The 15,346-nt window shown below is 50.7% G+C and overlaps 4 protein-coding genes across 12 annotated transcripts; 1 reads left to right on the top strand and 3 right to left on the bottom strand.

Annotated features, from left to right (window-relative positions):
* Positions 1–1,590: 1,590 nt before the first annotated feature.
* zmp:0000000711 (tubby-related protein 3) lies at positions 1,591–5,698 on the bottom strand. 6 transcript variants are annotated; one of them, XM_037243394.1, is made up of 12 exons: positions 5,594–5,698; positions 4,130–4,156; positions 3,711–3,759; positions 3,480–3,642; positions 3,220–3,417; positions 3,043–3,161; positions 2,758–2,967; positions 2,584–2,696; positions 2,409–2,523; positions 2,251–2,349; positions 2,018–2,189; positions 1,591–1,954 (listed from the first exon to the last, which is right to left on the bottom strand). In XM_037243394.1, exons 1-12 carry the CDS (start codon positions 5,611–5,613, stop codon positions 1,821–1,823), a joined length of 1,419 nt encoding a protein of 472 aa, XP_037099289.1. In that variant the 5' UTR covers positions 5,614–5,698; the 3' UTR covers positions 1,591–1,820. The 6 variants fall into 6 exon arrangements, with proteins under 6 accessions (XP_037099289.1, XP_037099290.1, XP_037099288.1 ...); XM_037243395.1 differs by having other exon boundaries at positions 4,130–4,147; positions 5,594–5,685; XM_037243393.1 differs by lacking the exon at positions 5,594–5,698 and adding an exon at positions 4,350–4,709 and having other exon boundaries at positions 4,130–4,147.
* Positions 5,699–5,856: 158 nt separating this feature from the next.
* Positions 5,857–7,222, bottom strand: rhno1 (RAD9-HUS1-RAD1 interacting nuclear orphan 1). The gene is made up of 4 exons (XM_037243456.1): positions 7,119–7,222; positions 6,875–7,053; positions 6,149–6,812; positions 5,857–6,000 (listed from the first exon to the last, which is right to left on the bottom strand). The coding sequence occupies exons 2-3, from the start codon at positions 7,031–7,033 to the stop codon at positions 6,201–6,203; spliced, it is 771 nt and encodes a 256-aa protein (XP_037099351.1). The 5' UTR covers positions 7,034–7,053; positions 7,119–7,222; the 3' UTR covers positions 5,857–6,000; positions 6,149–6,200.
* A 320-nt stretch (positions 7,223–7,542) lies between these two features.
* On the top strand, positions 7,543–11,150 carry foxm1 (forkhead box M1). Of its 3 annotated transcripts, none has more exons than XM_037243341.1 (9): positions 7,543–7,735; positions 8,158–8,601; positions 8,780–8,964; positions 9,056–9,232; positions 9,312–9,440; positions 9,536–9,595; positions 9,683–9,725; positions 9,794–9,993; positions 10,101–11,150. In XM_037243341.1, exons 2-9 carry the CDS (start codon positions 8,193–8,195, stop codon positions 10,761–10,763), a joined length of 1,866 nt encoding a protein of 621 aa, XP_037099236.1. In that variant the 5' UTR covers positions 7,543–7,735; positions 8,158–8,192; the 3' UTR covers positions 10,764–11,150. The 3 variants fall into 3 exon arrangements, with proteins under 3 accessions (XP_037099236.1, XP_037099238.1, XP_037099237.1); XM_037243343.1 differs by having other exon boundaries at positions 9,686–9,725; XM_037243342.1 differs by having other exon boundaries at positions 7,543–7,641.
* Positions 11,151–11,155: 5 nt separating this feature from the next.
* On the bottom strand, positions 11,156–14,213 carry si:ch73-352p4.8 (cystine/glutamate transporter). 2 transcript variants are annotated; one of them, XM_037243398.1, is made up of 12 exons: positions 13,789–14,209; positions 13,579–13,705; positions 13,361–13,476; positions 13,177–13,302; positions 13,020–13,119; positions 12,903–12,947; positions 12,714–12,837; positions 12,541–12,644; positions 12,359–12,455; positions 12,142–12,291; positions 11,905–12,082; positions 11,156–11,331 (listed from the first exon to the last, which is right to left on the bottom strand). In XM_037243398.1, the coding sequence occupies exons 1-12, from the start codon at positions 13,994–13,996 to the stop codon at positions 11,267–11,269; spliced, it is 1,440 nt and encodes a 479-aa protein (XP_037099293.1). In that variant the 5' UTR covers positions 13,997–14,209; the 3' UTR covers positions 11,156–11,266. The 2 variants fall into 2 exon arrangements, with proteins under 2 accessions (XP_037099293.1, XP_037099295.1); XM_037243400.1 differs by having other exon boundaries at positions 11,158–11,331; positions 12,710–12,837; positions 13,789–14,213.
* Between the last annotated feature and the right edge of the window lie 1,133 nt (positions 14,214–15,346).

Genomic DNA, 15,346 nt, shown 5'->3' on the forward strand with positions numbered 1-15,346 from the left:
TACGTGTTCCTCTTAAATAATGGGTACTTTCCCTCCACTCAAACAACCTCTGGATACTGTTTGGTAATTGATTATTTTTTATTTTGTACATGAGTTGGATGGTTTTAAAGTCGACTAGGTCGTTGTATTTCAGTGAGTTCAATTTAATAAAGAGAGGGTTAGATGGTTCTCTATAATCAGCATTATTTACAAGTCGTATTGCTTTCTTTTGAAGAATGAAGATTGGATCTGTGTTTGTTTTGTACGTATTGCCCCACACCTCCACACAGTACATAATGTATGGGAGTATGAAGGAGCAGTACAAGGAATATAATGATGACTGATTTATAAGGTCTTTTACTTTATATAATACTGCTAGTGATTTTGAAATTTTTGATTTGATATACATTATATGTGGTTTCCAACTTAATTTATTATCTATAAGCACTCCAAGAAATTTTACTTCATTTACTCTTTCTATTTCTATATTATTTATTGTAAGAATTTTGTCTGTGTTGGTCGGACGGTTTCCAAATATAATATACTTTGTTTTACTTAAATTTAGTGTTAGTTTATTTGTATCAAACCAACTCTGTAATTTTCCCATTTCCAATCTCCTCTGAATCAGGACAGGGATTCTCTTGGATCCCATCCCACAACCTTTTCATCCCAAGTTCAACCTGGACCCTTTGGAGGACTTCCTCTCATGGTATCCCCCTGTGTGGCAAATGGGCACGGAGGCGGACTACCTCCTGCTTGATGTTCCGCGTCGGACCAAGACCTTCCAGATGATCCAGAAAGTGTTCTACGAGAGCCTGCCTGAGACCAGGGTGGATATCGTTATCATCCAGCAGGTCCAGAACACACTGCACTGGGACAAGTATCAAAGGTAAAGAAGCCATCGGGCCGATTGATGGACACGCAGTTGACGTCGCTTTGTATCTGTAGGCAAAAGGTGCACATGGAAAACAAGCTGGGCGACTCCGACGAGCTTCCGGAGCGTCACCTTTTCCACGGCACCACCCAAGAGGCGGCCGACCTCATCTGCCACCTCAACTTTGACCCGAGCTTGGCCGGCATCCACGGGAAGCTCTTGGGTCACGCCTCCTACTTTGCCGCCTCGGCCAGCATGTCCCACGACTACACCGTGGAGAGCGAGCCCGACGGGCTGCGCCACATGTTCCTGGCCAAAGTCCTGGTGGGAAAGGTGACCAAGGGGCAGTCGGAATATCGCCAGCCGCCTCCATGCGACTCGGGCACGGGTTCCTACGACGCCTGCGTGGACGACGTGTCGCAGCCGACCATTTTTGCCGTGTTCGACAGCTGCCAGTGTTACCCGTACTACCTGATCAAGTACAAAGAGTTGAAAGGCGTCGTGGAGCTCTGAGACCCGCCGCCAAACTTCTGTGAGTGTTCTGTTCTCTTTCCAACAACTTTCCACGTGTTTGTTTCGTATCCACGTTTGTTTTAAAACGTTCCGCCACTGAAGAAGAAATGTTCAATGTTGAAACGGCCTGCACTTTAGTTCAAGACTGGATTTTACCATAGTGCAGTTTTGTTCTGGGACCAAAGCAATCTTTATTAAAGGAGCCGTTGCTCAGACAAATTGGTGTGGTAATTTTGAAATTTATTTACAGTACTTAGTGTGTGTGCAATTTTGCATGCGTGTCACAGAAAAACAATCAACCGTAACAATAATGCACTTGTCATCCAGGACAAAAAAAAAAAAAAAAAGAAGTCAGCCTTCCAATGTTCGAGGATGTCTACTTTTGTCCTGAGGGGGGCGCTGCAGGAGAGCCCACTCTGTTCAATCGGAGTCCACGAAAACAAAACCCGCGCGTTCATTCGCAGGCCAGCTTGCTGTCGAAGCTGGACAGCCCGATGGCGAAGGCTTGTAAGGCGCACATGGGGTAGTTGTAGTCCAGCGTGAAGATGGCGTCGGCCACTCGGCCGAACTGCATCACGATGTAGTCGGCTGATGAAAAAGCTGGCGGTTAAAGACGTGCCGTGCGACCTTCCGCCACGTCTTGGCACTTACGGTCGTTGTCGTGGACGATCTGGAAGTTCTTGATGGAGGCCTGAGTGACGCGTCCGTGGAAGTTGAGCACGTAGGACTGCGTGTCGTCGTTCCACATGGGCGCCTTATTGTGAAGCTCGATCAGGTTGTCCAAGGAGTGGCTCTGCCAGCGGCTCAGCAGGCTCTCCTGCTCCTGAGCGCCCACAAAATACAGTCAACGTCGGTACTGAAGCGTCATTTGGTCAAGGACTCACGTTGTGGGGCCTGACGGGCACTCGCTCAAAGTTGGCATTCATGCCCGGGATGATGACGGTCATCTTGCGCGGCCCCTTGAACCCCAACACGTTGGTTTCCTGACGGGGAGAAGGCCGAATGAGAGATTGCGAGACGGCGCTTTTGGCGCCAGACTCACATAGCAGACGGCGGCCAGCTCCTGTCGAGTCCTGCCGTCCTCCACGGCGGCGCCGTTCTTGCAAGGGTTGGCGCCGTTGTTGTACACGGTGAATTTGGTGCCCATGAGGTTCGACCTGGGACGAAGAACGTTGTGGGAACAACCTCGCCCTGAATTTGGATTTCTGGGATTTTACCTCAGTTTGCCGATGAAGCTCTCGCCTTCTCGCGACAGGTCGGTGGGGTCGACTGAAATGAGGTAGTTGGATGTCTTGCTCTTCTTTCGCTTTCTCCCTGCCAACAAGAACACCTGAAAGGGAAAGCAGGAAGTCAGTCGAGCAGCTCGATGAGCAGAAGGACGCGGGCTTCACCTTCTTGCCGTCCTCCCTCTCCATGTGCATGTAGTATGTAGGGTAGAAGCCGCCGTCCATTCCCTTCTTGTCGCGGGTGATCCGGCATTTGATGGTGGCGCCGCGCGGTGCCGGAAGCAACGCAAACTCGTCCAAGTTGGACACCTCCAGAAGAGGCGAGCTTCTGGAGGAGGGCGAGCCGCCGCCGCCACCGCCGCTGGCGACCGCCTCCTAGTCGGTCGGCACAAGACCCCCGTGAAACGGGGCCGGCCAGCCGACGCGTCGGCGAGCGCCGAGACAGCTCACCGGGTCCTTGGCGCTGTTGGCGGAGGCGGGCCTGGTGGTCTGCGTGCCGGGCGTCGGGGAGTGCGGACGCTCGTCGTCGTCCTCGCTGGATTCGTCAAAGTTCATGCTGCCGGACAGGCCTGGCCAAAGACATTTGAGGTTTACAAGCCAGCTGGATCCCAAGTCTTGGTTCTTCACCTTGTTTGCGCAGAAGTTCGTGGATGTCGGTCTTGTTCTGGTGCAGCGTCTCCGTGTCGCCGGCCTTGTCCTCGGCGTCCCCGGCGGGCGGCGGAGGCCTGAGCGGGGACTGAGTCTTAACTTGGCCTTGTTGTACGGATGTGATCTGGATTTTCATTCCTTTTTTGGATCCTAGAAATGCCGCCGGGCCGTTGAAGCCTAGGAGAATCAAAAGGTCGGTTCCGATCCGGTGAATGGGCCCGTCTCGTGCCGCTGCTCACCGTCCATGATGATGTCGCTGACGTCGCAGAGTTGCGACTCCACCAGCGGGGCTTGCTCTTCACCGCGCCACGAGCGGGTCCGCCGGTGCCGGGCCTCCGTGTTGGGCTGCACCATGAGCAGTTCCTGCCGTTTCCGCCGCTGCTTCTGCTCCAGCAAAGACTTCTGCAACGGAGCAGAGGAAGCGGTTGGCGCCGGTTCCTTTCCGTCACTTCGAGATGGCGACCGCCGACCTGTTTTTCCAGCTTCTGCTGCATGATGCTGCTGTGCTCGTCAAATCCGCTGCAAGATGAAGCAGAGACAGGTGCACCTCCAATATTAGGTCAACAGGCTTTTTTTTTTCTTTGAATTTCTCTGAATGGGTGACTCTTTTTTTTATCAGGAGTAGACCCACAGAAGATCCAAAAAGTAAGAAGTGAAGGAAGTACAGGAGAGAATGGCGGCGCCGCCACCGCCGGACGTGGTGAGGAGGGGGGGGGGGGGGGGGGGGGAGGCCTTGCCTTGCCTTGCCTTGCGTCGCTTAGCTACGGCCAGAAAGGGCAACAGCGGGGAGCGGGGGGACTCTTCTGTGGGAATACTCCTGGCTTAAGAGTATCCGGATACTGGATGAGAACAGGTGTCGGTGACAGGGTGGGTCGCCGGGCGCCGTTACCTCGCCAAGCTGGCAGAGCTGGAGGGTCTCCAGGATGTCAATTTGTCCAAGGAAGAGAAGCAGAGGAAAGTGTTTAGAGCCGTGACTTTGGAAGTTTCGATGCGCAAAATCATCTGTTCGAAAAGCCAATCGATACTTCTGAACGATTGTGAAATGTGAGCCTGTTTACTAACGTTACGATTGTCTGCTTTGAACGGCAAAAGCGGCCAAAACGCCTAACCTGTACGACCAGCGGCTGTAGACGGGCTGCGACTCCATCCTGGCTCATTCCCACCCCGGAGCGCTCCGAGGTGCTCGCTGGAGACGTGTGGCGAGCAAACTCCGATGCCGCGTCTGGCCCGGGCTACCGACCGACCGACCGAGTGGGTGGCTGGAGAGGCGGCGGAAGAGGAGGCTCTCGTTGCCATGGCGAGAGCCCCGTTTGTATTTGTGAGTGCGTGTGTTTGTCCCCAAGAGACGACGCTGAAGTGACACCTAAGTCGACTGATGAGGAGCGAGGGGACGAGTAGGGCTAATTGCATGGAAAAAAGGTGACGAGTGTCGGTAATCACACCTTAACAGCGCCGTCAATGTGTGCGCAGTTGCCGTTGGACATTACAAGCAAAATATTCACACAAGGTGAGATCGTGACGCATATGGGCTTGTTTTTATGATTGTCCCGTTTATTTTTTATGACAGCTCTTGGCGGGCCCGAGCTCGTCGCAGTTGACTGGACAAAAGGTGAGCAGGGGCGTAGCTAGAAACATTTGGGGTGGCCAGGGTGACCCATTTCATAACAGGGACGTCATTGTTTAGCAGAATTTTGAACATGTTGGGCAAAATTGGTACATGTGCACTTTTCATTCATGACACCAGGATTGAGGACGCTATTATAACAAAGTACTCAGGCTCACATTCACACCTAACTTACCGTGCAGCCCCAATCTTACTCTGCATTAGATGCATTTTTAGCCTCATTGAATCATTCCCTTTTATTATCAAAATGACAAATGATTAACAACACATTTAATGTTTCAAAAGGGGATTTTTTGGGGGGCGGAGTGAAGGGGATTGCTTCGCAGGAATGTAGCAGCACAGCAGGCGAGCGAGTTCAAACATGCATAAAGTCATATTTTTCTTCCCCAATTGGATGACTCATTTAAGTGCAATGTAGTGCATGAAAAAGAAAACATTTGAAGTACACGCCACGCACTCGCTTTTCGCGTCGTGCAATACGTTCAAACGCGTTTGTTGACGTCACTTTAGTTCCCCAAAGTATGCTTGTTCAAGTTTCTCTTCTTCGCCGCGGAGCGGTCTAAGTTTACTGTTAGCAGGTAGCATTAGCCCAAGTCGTCCCTTTCTCGCCCAAAAAGTTACGATCGTCTTCGCGTGGCAAAAACAACGCCGTGGCCATGGCAACTCGGCCCTTGCTCAGGAAACACATAAAAAGTGACTAAAAGTGAGCATCAAGTGGTTTCTTCTTACCTGATGGTGTAATAACTCATGTTTATTCGCGGTTGCTAAGGAAGATCTTCGTGCCTCCGTTTTTTCGCCGAGGAGCAACCCCGTCCTTAGTTACCGCACACGCTAACAAGGCGCGCCCTCATTGGCGGAAGGACCAGCCAGGTGGCGTGTGATTGGTGGATCATACGGAAGGGCGAGTTTTCGTTGCGCTCGTGTTTTCTCAGTCACAAAGTGAACGTTTTGACGCTTGGCTTGGCTTTGAGGCTAATATGAGGTTTTTATGTGACTTTAATGTAAATTGTCTTGCTGCTAACCATCGTTTGAACACCAAAAACTCATTCTAGCCGTAGTTGTTTCATGTAAAATGCACAGTTGGCTTTGTCAAAAATCAACACCGATATAGAGGTCATCATTAAACATAGGTGCATGCATCCAGTGATGCATCCCAACTCAATGGTGCAGAAAGCGCAAGGAACGGATGCTGGCTACAATAAGATCCAAAGCTAAGTCTTGTATAATCATGATGATGTCCCATTGTGTCTTTTATTTCACCCAGTTTCTCCATGTACAGCGGCTTCCTCACATTGTCCAAAACATGCATGTTTACATTATGAGTGGTAAGCCAAGGTTAGCTGGTGATGAGCTTGTTGCATTGCGTCAGCTGTCCTCTCTCCTCCAACATTGCCATCAACCACAGGCGCCTCCTCCAGGTCACTTTCAGGTTGTAGTGGCGCTCAGGTGTGTCCGGCACCAGCATCTCGGGCAGCTGGCTGCGTGGCGGTGTGCAGGGCTGGGTGAGAAGCCATTGTGAAGAAGAAGAGGAGGAGGATATGGAGGAGGAGGAGTAATGAACAGCATGCAGCATCACTTTTGGAGTATCCACATTCGGTGGTGCACAGATGGAGGTCCCTTCTTTCACCGGTGGACTGGAGGAGGAAGAGCATGAGGCAATGTCCTGCTTTTTGAAGATTTGCCTCGTTGGTGCATTCCTTTGGCATGCCCCATTTTTCAACGACTGTCCTCCAGAGTCTGCGTGGCTCACGTGCGACCTCTTTGCTCGGTGATGTTGAGGCTGATACCCGTTAGACTGGAACGACAGCAGGGGGGAATTGCTTTTGGTATTCTTGGAGGACGGGCTGCAAGTGTCCTGGATGTTCTTGCCCAAGATGCACTTCCTACGCCGGCCGCGTCTTTTCGTGGGAGCCGTGGACTCCAGTGACGTTTCAAACTGTGGGTTTACCTTAAATATAACAGAAGAGATTAACCGTATGCTACAAAATGTATGTGTGCATGTAAAGTTACCCAGGAGCTGAAGTTGCTGCGCGTTTGCGTCTCAGCGAAGAACTCTTTGGGATGCAAAGCAGCCCGGACTTCAGGAAAGGACGAGAGGCTCGTGCTGCACACAGGCTTCTCGGCGAACAGCAACGAAGGCTTTGCAGTCTTGGAGCTTTTGCGAGGCATTAAATAACATGTCCAAAGACCTGGAGGATATCAAGTGTCTTCATTGAGCAACGAACAAATGCATTTAATCTGAAAGGTTACTCACCTTAAACTTGATTTTCTTTTGTTTCATTGTGGAGATTGTAGTCATATGTTATTTTGCTGTACTTTTCAGTTCGCCGTAGTTTTGACCAACGTACTTCCTGTTTCACATCTGATTGGCCAGCGCAGCGCCGTCTATGAGCGGCTACCATTGGTTGGTTTTCAATCCACGTGACCAGAGAGGTCCTGAGCGGCGCCAAAATTCAAAACTACGTCTACGAAAGGGGGACCTTGGAGTCAAATCACTTTAATTTAATCTTCTGTTTCGGTGTGGGGATTACCTGCAATTGTATTTTCTTTAAATAGGTAATTTTCTAGTTGTGCTGTATTTCGGCTGCCGTTTCGAGACAACCACGCCCTGGTTACATCCGATTGGCCAACACTTTGTTTACCCCCACACCATTGGGTGGTTGGGCTAGTTGTCTAGACACGTGACGAGAGCCACGACCGGAGCACCCCAGCGCCGAAATTCAAAATACGCTTATTGTTAAAAATGAATTTATTGGCTTCTTGTTGAAAACACCAAAGTGAGTTTGTGAAATTTTCTTTTATTACTTTATTACAACCAATTCCACAAGAAAATATCCACCCAAGAGACGCGACCGTCACTGTAATGTGAAGGTAACATTCTGGTTAGCTGTTAAGTAGCCTAGCCTAGCTTAGCTATCGCTTCCGCTCACAATAAACCTAACTAACATTGGATAGAACTGTGTTTTTCACGGTCACTTTTGATTGTGTATTTTAATGCCTCTATAAGGTGACGTCTGATAAATATTAAGCTAATAAGATAATGTTCTAACATCACTTAGGTCGCACTAGCCTTTACACCAAACGTACCAATACGAAACGGAATTAATTTGGAATAGAACAGTATGTTGAAGCTACAATTTTAATAAAAGGTCTCGATGTAAAAAAATACTATAACCTCTATAAGTATTACATGACGTGACAGTTTAAAAACATTTAACCATGCAAAGCAAAGACAGACAGACCCACAGCACCATGACAATTGACCTGAATATGTTAACTTTTTTTTTCTCCAGCATATCTGTGGGACATTTTGTGCAACTGGTTGACCATGAGACGGAGCCCAAGGAGACCCCTGATTCTTAAAAGACGCAAGCTTCCCTTTCAGCACAGCGAGCCTCCCGCGAGCCAGGATGCATCAGTGCCTCAAGGGAATCCGGGGAGCTCATCCGCTTGTCAGTCATTCCCAGACGGCGTGCGCATCCTGGATCACCCCCACCACCCCGGCACACAGGTGGTGGTCATTCCCAAGACGGCCGAGCTGCGCAGTGTCATTGAGGCACTGACAGTTAAAGGCAAGGAGCACGGCGCCCAAGGGCCCAACAAGTTCATCCTCCTGGGCGAAAGCGGCAGCCTGGACGCGGGCTCGCTGGACAAGACGGACCAGGACTCCGATTTTGCAGGGAGCGCGCCGGGACAGCAATTGTCTCAGAGCTCCGTATTCACTGGAGTTAAACAACGTAAGAATTTTCGACTTTGAATTGACAGTTTTTAGTCCAAATGTGTATTTGTGCCACGTAGTTGACTTGATTCAGCTAGGAAAATGTATCAAAATATTTTTCTGCCACATTTATGACGCCTAGGGGCCGGGCCGCACGATGGTTTGTCTGTGTAATGGTCCTCTTCATCACATTCCAGGGAAAAAGGAAGATGACGGCCGTTTCAACAACAGCCTCACCAACATTGAGTGGTTGGAAAGGTGCGATGCTCTGCTGTCAGGACCCAGCCATGACAAGTCCAATAAGGAGAACCAGACTGCGGTAGCCGTGTTGGAAGAAACAGCGCCCCCTGTGTGTGAAGCAGCATGTGGCTCATCACTGAAGGTTATGCCAAGCAATGAATGAAATGTGGGAAACTACAAAATAATCCCTTGTGAGTTTTTCATCTTGTGGCTGCCCCTTTGCTCTTTTGCAGAAATCCGGGGACTGCCCGCAATGCGATAGGGCCATGAAGCCGCCCTTCTCCTACATGACCATGATCCAGTTTGCCATCAACAGTACTAAGGACGGCCTCATGACCTTGAAGGAGATCTACACTTGGCTCGAGCACCACTTTGACTTCTTCAGGGATGAGAAAAGGCAGGGCTGGAAGGTGCCAACAGCCTCTTTCCGCCGCCGCCTCGACAACAATGTCCATCGTGAATTTATTTATTTTTTTTTGCTTCTCGCAGAATTCAGTCCGCCATAACCTCTCCCTGCATGAAATGTTCCTCCGAAAGACGTCGCCTGACAAGAAAGTTTCCTTTTGGACCATTCGTCCGGAGGCCAATCGAGGACTCACGCTGGATCAGGTGTACACGGTCTGACACGCGCGCGCGAATGCTCGGCTTGACACGGCATCGGTATGTTTTCTTTGGTTTTGCTCTCAATCCTTCAATAAATGTTCCTCTTGCAGCCCGGATGTAACCCTGTGGCAGCTTCTTTTGCCCTACCTGCTGCGTCATCGCCTCGCCAAGTAAGCCCTTCTGCATTTCAAGTCTGTTGTCACACCAATGACACTTGGACATGTGCTTTCTTTGCTTAATTGTTTATTTTTAAATAGCAGAAAACACCTCCTGTGTCCAAGAAAGCACGTACTGGCTCTGGTGAGTTTGGTATGCAAAAAATGAACAAAGAAAAAAAAGTGTTGATTTTTTTTTTTACCCCCCCTTAGGTTCAAAGCGGATGAAACCGATTCTCCCCCAAATGCCCCCCTTCCCGGTCCCCATCCAGCTCACCCTCGGCGCTTCCATTTGTCTGCCTTCTTCCTCCACGCCGGGCCCTCCCGCTCCCCCTCCCGCTCCTGCTCCTGCTCCCGCTCGCCACACCGACGGCAGCCCCTGCAAAGCCAAAAGGCGGAGAAACATTCCAAAGGTGACACATTTACATTTTTGGGAGGGGTTTAGAAATGGTATTTTATTTGACATGCCATATTGGGAAGGAAAGTGAACGAGTGCACGCTGATCGTGTGTGGCCATCAGGTGGCGCTGTTGAGGGATGCGGCTCATCGGGCCAAGGCACCGAAAGCAGAGATGAGGGAGGAAGTGGCGTGCGTGACCCCCCAGCGTGGGAGCCCCATGACGCTCGCCCGCAGACGGCAAGCCGGCAGCTCCAGACGGAAGCAGCGTCTGGTGCGCAAGCAGCACGAGGAACCGCTGCTGCTCTACACACAAACCTCGGACTTGGACTCCAGTGTGGTTGGCGAGCCGGAGCTCCAGGAGGGGCGGCTTCACTCCTACAAGACCCCCATCAAAGCGGGCCGGCGCCTGGCGTCCTCTACGCCCAGCAAGCCGCTGGCCGAACTCGCCGGTCAGAGCGCGCTGGACTTCAGCCCCATCCGCACGCCCGCCGGCTCCGCCCGCACGCCCCTGCGCGACCACGCCGCCTTTAGCGTGAGCCCCACCCCCTTCAAGGACTGGGCCCTCTTCCCGGACACCGGCATCGCCTGCTCCGGAGAGCCGCTTCTGGCCGGCGGAGGAGGCAGCCCGCCCGCCAACCGCTCACTCAGCGAGGGCCTGGTGCTGGACACCACCACCGACAGCCTGAGTAAGATCCTGGTGGACTTCAGCTTCAGCCTGGACGACATGCACGAGCTGGGCTTGTCTGACGTCAGCCTGTCGGAGCTCATGGCGCAGCTGGCGTAGTCCGCTCGCATGCGTACCCACCCCACTGGAGTTTTTCTTTGCTTGTTTCTGCGCCTGCCTGACAGCGCTCCAAATCACTTTTGGGTTTTTTTCCCCCCTTGACCTAATTGTTCACTGACACTTTTGGTTTGTTCAGCCTTCAGAAAAATATCTTTGTTAATTTGCACGTTATTTAATTTTGAGAGTCCTATGTTACGTGGAGAAATACTTCCAGCGGTTCGTACAGATGCTATTAGCGGTTGATTAGCAATAAGCTACTTGACAGAATAGAAAGAAAAAAAGAAAGCACTACTTGGTATTCGAGCAGCAATAAGACTGTTAGTATTCAAGACTCCTGTTCCCGCGCCGTCGTTATTGGTCCAATAAATAGGTTGCTGTTGCAGCCTCTAAACAAAAAGTTTCGCGCTCAAGTTTATTTCAGCCTTTCGATTAGGTGAAAGGAAGGCTGGACAAATATTGTCTTCTACAATTGTCACTTGGTCTTGATAGGTTGGGCTTTGTCCTCAGTAGGTCTTCACCTCCTGTTGGGCCACTTGGAGAAGGATCTGGATCTTTCTGCTGCACTTATCTGAGGAAAGAAAAAAGTTTTCCACTCTTTGAGTTATGTTTGTGAATGTCAACAACTTTTCATGCGCTTTTACTGCAATGTTTATGGATATTTTTGAGTAACTTTCTACAATGTTTGATTTTATAAGATGCATTTGTATTGTCACATTTTTTTTCCCCGTCATGTTTTTCTCGTTTATTTTTCAAATCTTTTTTCAATTCAATGTTTGGCACTTTAAATGATTGTTTTCCCCATTCTTTATATATTTTCTAAAATTCTTAGTTCTAACGTGGTGTGATGTTTTTTTCAGTTATATGATAAGTCGTTTGTATTTTTTGCGGCGGTTGCAAACTTTTCTGTAACGTTTTTCCATTTGACTTAAGATTTATTTATGACTGTCCCCCAACTTGTATGTAAACTTTATTTTTTATTTTTTCCTAATATGTTGATTTATGTCACTTTACAAATAATTTCTCCGATTTCTATGCGACTTCCCTTCAGTGTGAGTCGCGGAGGAGATACCAAAGTGTTTTTGGTGGCTATCGCTAACATTTTCTTTGTCGGCGTCAGGTGCGGGGACGCGACGCGACTCACTGAGCAAGCGTCTCCATCTGGGCGGCAGTCGGGACCGACGCACGGTGGCGTAGTACACTGGAACGCCGGTCAACGTCAACACGCAGCTGAGTCCCGTGTTCCAGGGGTCCGAGTACAGTGACAAGCCCACGATGAAGAAGCACACCGAGGTGAAGGTGATGGCGATGACCAGGGGGACCTGCCCGACGCCATCGGTGAGTCAACCACCACCACGAGGGAATTGTCGGCGTTTCTCACCTTGAAAGGCCGAGGGAGCTGCGGGAAGCGGTGGCGGTGCACCAACATCCCCAGCGTTGCCAAGGCGATGAAGAACCAGCGCGCAAAGGAGGCCAAGCTGATGAGGTGTTGGATCTCCTCGGTGAGCAGCATCAGCACCACCAATGGGTACTGCACGGGCAGTTTGAAGCGCACGTCACTTTTCCTGACTTTCTCGTGAAATCGGCGCATCCTTTACCAGAAACAAGACTGCTGGAAGCGGCGTGCGCCGGTGGATGTGAATCATGGAGAAGATGTGGGGCCACTGACCCTCTCTGGCCCCCACAAACAGCATCCTTGGCACAAAAGCGACCATCGGCATAGGTAAGGCGCATTTCTGAATTTCCTCATCATGCCACAGCAGCCAAGAAAAAAGGTCACCTGGGCGCGGTTAAGAAGCCCCCGTTGAGAGCGCCCAGACAGGACAGCGCCACCAGGAGGGGAATGACGGGCGACACAGCCTGGAGCGCGCGGTTGGCAAACGTCTGCCGCGGACAAACAGGCAAGTTCACGCAATCAATGTCACAACTTTGTCAAAGGCGTGACTGACAGACCACAGCCACGGCTTCAGACGCCAGCAGCTCCCCAGGCGTCATCACGGTGTAGTAGGACACGTTGACGAGCACGTAGAGCACTGTCACCGTCACCATGGAGCAAATGACAGCCAGCGGGATCGTCCTGAGGACACACGGCGACACTCTGGCGCACCTCGCCCCAAAGCACATGAATATAAGCTGTCCTACCTGTTTGGGTTGATGATTTCCTCCGTCACCATGTTGAGAGAAAACCTACGAGAAAGAGCTGAGCTCCGGGCGTCTGACATAATTGCTTTGTTTGATTCTCACGTCTGCACCACTCACCATCCTCCGTATGCGTACAGGCCGTTGTAAAAGGCCAGCGGCAGCCTCTCCGGCGTCAACGCCTCCAGCTCGAAGCCTTTCTGGAAGTTCTCCGTCTTGCCTGAGAAGACCAATGCCGTGTTTCAAAGTCTGGCTTCCCCCACAGCCCGCAGCCCACCTTTGGTTAGTGCCACGACTCCGGCCACGATGATTAGGACCAGGGCGAAGGTCTTGATGAAGGTCAAGGTGACCTGGGTGCGAGCGGCGGCGGCGACGCTCCAGCAGTTGACGCCCACCACGAAGGCTGCGGTGAGTAGAAAAAGTGCATTGTGGGAGAAGGGGAAAGGGCTGCATGTACTTACTCACTCCCAGCAGGCTGACCAATCGGATGAGAGCCGTGGGGGCTTCGCAGGGAGCAAAGAACGGCTCCACCACGTAGCGACCGAAAGCTAGCGACACGTAGGAGGCCACGGCCGGCCTGGCAACAAAACAAGTACGCGACATCATGGGGATTTCTTTTTTTAATTATGTAATTCCCCATGTAGATAGTAAGGGATGAGTGAATAACTTCAAACTCCACCTGATGAAGATGAACTCTGCCCACAGGCGTAAAAAGGCTGGAAGTGGCCCCAGGGTCTCCAGGAGATAAGTGTAGTGGCCCCCCGATTTGCTGAAAGTGGTGCCCAGTTCAGCGTAGCACAACGCTCCTAATGGCACACATGGCCAAAATAACCTTCAAACCTGCCACTGTGCCCGATCGCAATGAACATTCAAGAACGGCGGCATCTACCAAACAAGGAGAGCAGCCCACAGAGCGCCCACACCACCAGCGAGAGGCCCACGCTGCCGCTGTTCAGGAGAACCCCCTTGGGGGCGATGAAGATGCCGCTCCCCACCACCGTGCCGAGGATCAAAGAGGCGGCGGCCACCGGCCCGATCTGCCGCCGCAAGTGTACCGCCTCGTCCCGCCGAGCGCCGTCGTCCTCCTTCTGCATCATGCCGCCGACCTCAACCCAAGATGCTCTGTCGGGCCCCTTCGAAAAAGTTTAGCGATCCTCTCCGTGCCCCCCAACTTGTTCATTCACTGATTGGCTCTCGCTGAAGTGGCCCAAAGCCAAGCAGCGCTCCCCCCGGGCCTCAGAGACTAACCGGCCGTTTACATGCTGGAGGCCCCAGTTTTGCTTTTATGTGTGACACAGAAAAGGAGGAGTTAGGAGGGAGGGAGGGAAGGAAGGCTGCAGCTGCACAAAACCGGTGCAACAACATGTCTAACGAGACCCCGCTTGCACTCGTGCACCCTTGCATTCCATGATCATTTTGCCACTTAAATCTTTGCCAAAATGGGGGCATCCTTACCCTAAAAGTAGTAGTTTAAAAAATCAGGGAAGGTTTTCATCCATTGCAGAAGATTGATGGATGGATAAGTTGTTGTTTTGTTTTTTTGCCCTGCGGCACTTCCTTTTTCTTCCACAAGAGGACAGCGTCAACACATTGGTTCCTAAATGAGTTTTTCTTTTTTTTTCTTTTTATTCTGGCAGCAATGTTTTTTTTCCCCCTCTAACTCCCCCAAATGTCTTGTTGTTTTTCCTTCAATTTGCAGAAGTTAAAGTGGCATGATGCTCCAGGAGTGCTCCCATCAACCCCACTGTAAGTCAAGCCAATACATTTTTCCTCATATTATTGTCCGAGGCACACCTGTCTCTGGTCACAATGACATTTTCAAAGCTGTACACCTGCAACCCAATACTTTTGTCCATATCTTGATTCAACTGTGTTGCAATCTTTGTCCATTCTGGTTTGCCGCCATTTTGGCCCTAGAAGAACAAGTGGCAGTGCTGCTCTTGCTGCAGCTGCTGCAGCTGCTACAGCTGCGGTTTTGGGGATGGGGAGGGAGGGAAGGTGTGTCCTCCGTTCTAGACTTCATGGCGTCACTGTGACCAAACACCTCGGGCCGCTTCTTGTTGCTAGGATACGCCTCCTCCCGACCGAGCTCTCCATGCCGCCATTGTGGAGTAGCACCAAGATGGCCTTGGAAGATTTAAAGAGACATCATGGACAAAAGACAATTTGTGTCTTACATTTCTTAGCAGTTTAATTCCTAGAAAGTCAGAAAAATATTGGTGGTGATAGTATAGGTTTTTTTTTTTTTCTTCAAAAAATTTGGATTTTATTTTCTATATGGGCCAGTTTGAGAACATCCTTGTGAAGAAACTCCAAAGCTCGGGTCACCTTCTCCAACTGTCCAAAAACGCGGCCACACTCGCATGATATGACTTTTCCCAACTCCCATCAGAGGGGCTTGGAACGTCCCGCTGAGTCATCTTCTTTCCAACCCAATCAAGAATTCA

Source organism: Syngnathus acus, chromosome 23 (genome assembly GCF_901709675.1).
Source record: "Syngnathus acus chromosome 23, fSynAcu1.2, whole genome shotgun sequence".
Classification (NCBI taxonomy): Eukaryota; Metazoa; Chordata; class Actinopteri; order Syngnathiformes; family Syngnathidae; genus Syngnathus; species Syngnathus acus.